This window comes from Lynx canadensis, chromosome B1 (genome assembly GCF_007474595.2).
Source record: "Lynx canadensis isolate LIC74 chromosome B1, mLynCan4.pri.v2, whole genome shotgun sequence".
NCBI classification, from domain to species: Eukaryota; Metazoa; Chordata; class Mammalia; order Carnivora; family Felidae; genus Lynx; species Lynx canadensis.
In genome coordinates, this window is record NC_044306.2 from 161,561,872 (window position 1) to 161,570,017 (window position 8,146).

At 35.3% G+C, this 8,146-nt stretch overlaps 1 protein-coding gene across 1 annotated transcript in view; it reads left to right on the forward strand.

Annotated features, from left to right (window-relative positions):
* Positions 1-3,363, forward strand: part of PDCL2 (phosducin like 2) — a 36,754-nt gene extending 33,391 nt beyond the window's left edge. The window contains exon 6 of the mRNA XM_032592980.1: positions 3,206-3,363. Within this exon, the coding sequence (XP_032448871.1) occupies positions 3,206-3,363 (158 nt within the window). The remainder of the gene's footprint in view (positions 1-3,205) is intronic.
* Positions 3,364-8,146: the final 4,783 nt, after the last annotated feature.

Below are 8,146 nucleotides of genomic sequence, written 5' to 3' on the forward strand. Positions count from 1 at the left end.
TACAAAATCTTCTGCTTGAGCATTTCAGCCCACCTATCCAGCTATATTTCTCCAGTGCTTTCTAGTTTCTGTTCCAGCCAGGCTGGTCTTCAGTCACTACCACAGACATACCTTACTCATTTGTGCCTTTATTCTTTGTCTCATACTCCTTCCCTATACCCAAAATACCCCACCATTCTTTATTCTTCCTTCCATGCCCTATTCCTTCGTGGTTTTCCTAGATTTCCATTTTGCTCATTGTGTGATTTTGGACCAATTCATAATCTTGTCTTCCTCTTCTCTATGAAATTTCTGTAGCGTATTTTCTTAATTTATTTTTCACTTATCCACATACTATCCAATTTTGTTAATCAATTCCCTTTATTTTCTTTTCCATTGTACACAGCACTTTATAATTTTATCTTCTTTAAGAATTTTTATTTCCTAACCTACTTTTAAAAAATGTTTTATTTTTTTGAGAAAGAGACAGAGCATGAGCAGGAGAGGGGCAGAGAAAGAGGGAGACACAGAATCTGAAACAGGCTCCAGGCCGAGAACCTGACGCAGGGCTGCAGCTCACAGATCATGAGATCATGACCTGAGCCAAAGTCCGATGCTTAACCGACTGAGCCACCCAGGCACCCACTTCCTAACCTACTTCTAAGGCCATATCTTTGATCTAAGGCCATTTCTTAAAACTGCTTTAATTCTATTTTATTAAAATCTTTTTCTCACACCATCATGTTAAAGTCATTGGACCTTATCCCTTTAATTTGAAAGAAATTAATACAGGGGCACCTGGGTGGCTCAGTTGGTTGGGCACCAACTTCGGCTCAGGTCATGATCTCACAGTTTGTGAGTTTGAGCCCTGCATCAGGCTCTGCGCTGACAGCTCAGAGTCTGGAGCCCTGCTTTGGATTCTGTGTCTCCCTCCTTGTGCTATCTCTCAAAAATAAATAAATGTTAAAAAAAAATAAAAGAAATTAATACATAAGAGTACAAACAATAATATAGTAAACATTCATGTAATCAATTACTGCCAAAAATAACAAATGTGAACATTTATTCATGTTTGCTTGAGTTGTTTCTTTGTTGCTCAAATAAACATTATAGATATAGTTGAAGTTACCTAGATTTTCATTCCTAGTCCCATTCTCCTCCCTGTCTCCCTGGAGGCAATCACTATCATGAGTAGTATGTTATCTCATCTGTGTTTTTTTTGTTTTTTTGGGTTTTTTTTGTGTGTGTATAAACATTTTTTAAAAATTGTTGTAAAATGCACATAACATGAAATGTATCCATTTATCTTAACAATTTTTAAAATATACAATACAGTATTACTACTTGTAGTTACTATGCTGTACATTACATCCCCAGGACTTATTTATTTAGCCATTTTTAGGTATATAGTTCAGTGTCATTAAGTACATTCACACTGTTGTGCAACCATTACCATCATCCATCTCTAGAACTTTTTATCTTGCATAACTGCAACTCTATACCCACTGAACAATAGCCCCCTTCATTTCCCTTTTCCTCTAGTCTTGGCAACCACCGTCCACTTTCTGATTCTATGAATTTGGCTACTCTCAGTACCTCATATAAATGAATGATACAGTATTTGTCCCTTTGTGACTGGCTTATTTCACTTAGCATAATGTCCTTAAGGTTCATTCATATTACAGCATTTGTCAGAATTTCCTTCCTTTTTAAGGCTGAATAATATTCCATTTTATGTTTAGACCACGTTTTGTTTATCCATTCATCTGTCCATGGGCACTTGGGTTGCTTCTACTCTTTGGCCATTATGAATCATGCTGCTATGAATGTAAATGTACAAAAATAATCTGTTCTAGTCCCTGCCTTCAATTCTTTTGGGTATTTATTCAGAAGTTGAATTGCTGGATTATATAGTAACTCTATTTTAAGTTTTTGAGAAATAGCATAGTGTTTTGCACAGTGGCTGCCCCATCTTACACTGCCACCAACAGGGCAGAGGAGTTCCAATTCATCCACATCCTTGCCAACATCTGTTGTTTTCTGTGTGTGTGTGTGTGTGTGTGTGTGTGTGTGTTTTGCATAGTACCATTCTAATATATGTGAGGCGTTTTCTCCACTGATTTTTAATGTTTCCTAATGTCATTTTTCATGGTTCCCAAAATGCTTCAATGTATTTCTGAAGTCTCTAATATACCTCTACTATTTGTCTCAACACAGCACTGTGTTTATTACTATAGCTTTATAACAACCTAGTTGTCTCTAGTAGGGCAAGTCTTTTTCAAAATTTCATGTAGATGTTGGAATTAGTCAACTTATGTGAAAAATTCTGTTGATTATTAGAATCATATTTATAGATTGTTGGGAGACTTGATATCCAATAACAGTGAATGTTCCTACCTATGAATGAGATAGATCTCATCATTTATTTTGGTCCTTTATGGTTTTTGTAATTTTCCTCACAGATATATATATCACATTTTGTAACATATTTTATAATTTTCCTCAAGAGTGTGTTTTATAATTTGCTTCATAAATAATCTGTTCGTCTATACAGTACTTAGGAATAAATTTAATAAAATGATGAATTTTCAGGGATTGGGGTTTTTGGCTATCAGTTAAATTCTTTTGGTTTCTCTCAGATATATTTTTGGTATTCATATTTTTATTAAAATTTTCCATTAAAGTTTTCAAATGTGTTGGCATAAGTTTTTCATAGTCTCGTAGCCATATTAGAATCTTTACCCTGACTATGTCCCATGTAAATTCTTTATATGAATTTATTTTTTTCCCTTTTGTGGTCATTTTTGCCTGAGGTATGTCTATTAGTTTCTTCAAAGAACCAGCTTTTGATTTTGTTGGTCACGTATACTGATTTTTTCCACTTTTGCTAAAGTCTTCATTATATTCCTCTTTCAGTTTTTTTTTGGGGGGGGGGAGGGGGGTTACTTTATTGTTCTTTTCCTAGCTTCTTGATTTAAAATTTTAAGCCACTTATTTTAAGTCAATTTAAAATAAACATCTTAGCCATAATTTCTCCCTTTAAGTATAACTTTGCTGTATCCAATGTGTATTTTGATATTGTAGTCCTTTCAGTCACTCAGTTCTAAATATATCTAAATATACACATTAATTTTTTATTAGCATCAACTACTGTTTCATATAGATGAGAAATTCTTTTTATTTTCCAAGATTTTTATCTGATTTAATGATGGGTTATTTATTGCAGAACTTGAATGGAAACTAGCAGAAGTTGGAGCGATACAGACTGATTTAGAAGAAAACCCCAAAAAAGGCATTGTAGATGTGATGGTATCTTCAATTAGAAACACTTCTCTTTATGATGACACTAATAGTTCAAGCAGTGATAATGATGATACCAAATAGAAATATTTAATAAATAGCTTCAAAGTATTTATGTACTGTTTTGTCAATGCCTTTATAGAGATCAGAAAATTTATAGATTTGTTTTATTTTTATATTAGAATTATAGCTTATATATCATTTCAAAAACTTTCAGGTATTTCAGAATTTATTGCCTCCAACAAAACCAGAATTTGTACTGGACCCTGTGGTTTATCCTTTTTTTGACCCACAAGTCCTCTGTGTTGCTTACCCCCAAAGAGGCCTATGAATAAAAATAATGAAAGATGACCTTAAATTTCATTTCAATTACATCAATAGCTTTTATTTTTATTTTTAAATTTTTATTATTAAATATTTTTTAAGTAGGCTCTACACCCAGTGTGGGGCTTGAACTCAGACCCTGATATCAAGAGTCACATGCTCTACTAAGCCAGCCAGGCACCCCTACATTGAGAGATTTTAAAGTTTATTACTTAGGGGCCTTGAGTGAAAATACTTAAATTTGTGACTATATACTTTTTCTTTGAGATCTCTTAGCTGTTAAAAAAATTAACCACTTGGGCTCCTGAATGGCTCAGTCAGTTAAGTGTCTGACTCCAGCTTAGGCCATGATCTCACAGTTTGTGGGTTCAAGCCCCACATCGGGCTCTGTGCTGACAGCTCAGATCCTGGAGCCGGCTTCCGATTCTGTGTCTCCTCTCTCTGCCCCTCCCTTGCTTGCCCTCTGTCTGTCTCTCTCTCTCTCTCAAAAATAAATAAACACTAAAAAAAAAATTAAAAAAAAATTAACCACTCAATAGAAAAACGCAACTTAAGGATTCTGAAAAGTACGTAAGAAACATCTCCACTCATGATTATTGTTTTTAATAGTTCTGTTACAAAGTTAGAAAATTACTAAGTACTCTCACTGATAGATGATAGAATCAGTAGAACTTTACTTATCAGATGATAGGTAAAGTTTCTAAATGAGGAGAAATGAGAAAAATATATGTGAGACTTGCCTATGTTTTAATAGTAATCACAGAAGAATTCATCATGGAAAAATATATAATATTAGGACATTGCAGAAGACTTACAGGATGTTTTATCTTGGCTTAATAATGAACAGCATTTTCAGAGAAAAGAGTGGTAAATTCAGAATGCAATGTTCAATGACAGATTTTATTATTCTACTTTGTATTAAGGACCCATCATTCTGATTGTGGATGTTCACTGATGTTTGTGAGACAATCTAGGCTAAGTTTGAATGATTAAATTACAAAAATAAATTGGTAAGAATTGAGACAGTTTAACACGGAGTCAAGAAAAGAGTCTGCTGCTCTTGGGGGTGGAGGAAGTAGGAATCATAGAGGCTCAGAGAATGAGGAAGTGGGAGGAAAGTTAAATACAGATTTGAATTGGGTTAACAGGTAGAATAAAATCAAATGATCTAATTTTGCAAAGGATCAGGGAGATCCCTTTCTTCTGAGGTAGCTCAGAAGGGCTTTTGAAAAAACATACATCTTGAGATGAAGGGAGGGAAAGTTGAGGGTTGAACACAATGAGTTTTTTTTTTTTTGTGCGTGTTTTTTTTTGTAACATTGTGCACACATGTAACAGAAATAATTACCTATACTGACCCAACTGCTGCAATTCTCTTTAACAAATTCATGGATAGATTTTTAATTAGGATAATAGTTGTGTGAATGAAAAGCCATATTATAAAGTTAAAATGTAATTTTAACACTATGTAATGCATATAAATATGAACATTATCGTATCTCCAGTTAAAACCAAATGCAAAAAGTCCTCCTAAATGTAATCTTTTTTTGTTTAGTAAATACATATTTATCTATTTTCTTTAAGTTAAAATAGAAGAAGTATTAGTAGTATTTAAGATACCTGAATTAAAAAGATAGATTTCCCTTTTAATAAGATCTTAAATCCACCAGGTGGCAGTAAGTTTTTTTTCCCACAAGAACAGTTCATGAAGACTTTCATATTTGTAAAAATCATAAAATTATAGCATGTTTTAAGTGGCTGGTTGTGATTCCAGTCACAGTCTTTTTCAAACGATGTGCACATGCCCACACCCACACCCACACATTCTTCTGGCAAGTACTCATGGCGGCCATCCCAGGTCAGTACTACGTCCATATGCTATTTCATTTACATTCTCATTTAAGTAAGGTATAAAATGTTTGTCAGAGGTGGATAAATTATTTATAATTGTTTCCCATTTTATTGAGTGGATTTTTATTTTATTTTTTTTAATTGCCAACATCCAACAGTTTTGGACCTACAAAAAAAAAATAGGTATTGCATATATCTCAACCTAATATTTTTCTCTATTCCTTCCTGCCTGCCAACCATGCTCTGTTGAAATTCCCTTCCCCTACTTTACATGCCTTGTTTGTCAAAGTGTGGTCCTGGAATTTGCAGCATTCCTGGAGGCTAGTTAGAAGTGCAGAATCTCAGGCCCCATCCCAGACTAACCAAATTGGAAGTTTTATTTTAACGAGATCCTTAGGTGATTGAGCAGTTGGACAGCAAACCCCTTTAAGACATCTTGAGTGCATTCTTGAACTCTTTCTCCACATTTTTGGTCATTAAGAGTTGTTATCAATTTCATTACTTGATTTCAGTTTATCTCCCCTTTGTACTTTAAAACACATTATTAACATTATGAAGGCTAATTCTTTTTTTGTTTTTTAATTTATTTTTATTTATTTTTGAGAGGGAGAGAGAGCGTGCATGTGCAGGGGAGGGGCAGAGAGAGAAGGACAAAGAGAGAATCCCAAGCAGGCTCCATGCTGTCAGCACAGAGCCTGACGTGGGTCTCAATCTCACAAACCGTGAAATTGTGACCTGAGCTGAAATCAAGAGTCTGACGCTTAACTGACTGAGCCACCCAGGTGCCCCTAAGGCTAGTTCCTCACAACATTATAATCTGCCTGCCGTCATAATCTAGGATATAAAGAAGATCCTAAAAACTTATTACTAGCATGTTATTCCTTTTATCTCATTTATTCATTCATCTGTTTATTCATTCACCTCAGGCACTGAAATAGATGCTCCAAATTCTGTGGTGGAGAAAGCACATAGTTCATAGTACCATGTAATGGTGGAGTTGTTAGTTAAAAACAAAAGTCAAACATACATGTAACTTAATAAGTATCATTGAGGAAAGAGTGGGCACAACAGTAGACAGTAACTGTGGGTACTCTGTGGGGGAGGGAGGAGGTGAGACATAGGAGACCTACTTAAATAGGGTAGTTAGATTTTTGAGACATGAAGACTGAGGAGGAGCCAGCCACGAGAAAAGGTAGGAGGGTAGTCCAAGCAAGGGCACAGCATGTGCCAAAGCCTGAGAACAGAGAGAGATTAGCAAGGAACTAAAGGCAGTTTCTAGGTGGGGAGTGTTAAAAGTAAAAAATGAAGAACATAAGTTTGGAGATATAGCAAGGGCTAGATCAAACCGGGTGTTATGACCATGATTAGGAGTATGAATGGAACGGGAAGCAAAAGGGTTTCAAGTAGGAGCATACGATTTCATTCTTATTTCCAAAGGAATATTCATGCTGCTCTGTACAGAACAGATTGAAGGGGGCACGCAAGATATTTGAGATACCCAAGAGGAGACATCACGTAGGCAATTGGACATAAGTGTATGGAGCCCAAAGGAGAGGTGTAGGCTGGAGTTACAAATTTATGAGTCATTTCAGGGGCGGCTGAACTGGGTGGCTCAGTTGGTTAAGCATCCGACTTCAGCTCAGGTCATGATCTCAGGTTTTGTGAGTTTGAGCCCTGCATCAGGTTCTGTGCTGACAGCTCAGAGCCTAGAGCCTGCTTTGGATTGTGTCTCCCTCTCCCACTGCCCCTCCCCTACTCACTCTCTTTCTCTCTCTCTCTCAAAAAAAAAAAATTTAAAAATTTTTTTTAAAAAGTTACTATTAAAAAAAAAATAAAACAAAATTGATGAGTCATTTCAACCATTCCTAGGTTTCCAGCAACAAATTGTAAACATCTAAAACCATCATCCTTACTACTAAACCTTTATGTAGCAGTTTATAATTTACATTTGATCATCACAATTCTCTGAGATGCTTATTCTTCTATGTTTACAGATAAATGCTCTGAAGCTCAGACAAATTCTTTTAACTTGTTCAATGTCTCTTACTTTAGAACTGGTCAGGATTTAAGCCCAGACCTTTGACTACAAAGTCTATTATCACCACCTCATATTATTGTACTGCCCTCTGTTTTAAAGGATCTAGAAACAATATTAGAAATTGGCTAACCCATGGAGATTTCTTTAAAAAAAATGCCACAAACTTTTCTTATATTCCCTATTATGCATATCTTAAATTTCCTGTGTTCCAGTTTACCTTAAACTATGGTGGTGAAACTAGGAATGCCAATGAAAGGATAGACAGGACTTTGTAACTGATGGGACCCAAGAATTAGGGGGAGGACTTGAGCAAGAGATGTAAGAATCATACAGAAGGGAATATCATTTGTAATAGCCAACGCTTATATGGGATCTCTTATGTACCAGGTACTATTACACACACACACACACCCTTACATCTATTTTCTGTATCTCAATTATCCCATGAGACAGGTTTGCTACTATCCTCATTTTACAGATGAGGAATGTGAAGAACAGAGAAATAACTTGCTCAAAGTCATGTAGATATTAAGTGGTGGGTTGGGATTTCAATCCAGCAGTTTTAGTTTCCAATTTTATACTCTTAACAACTAAATTATATTGTCTCTATCAAGACATCAACTAGGAGAATCAGTTGGAAAGGGTGCTGGAAAT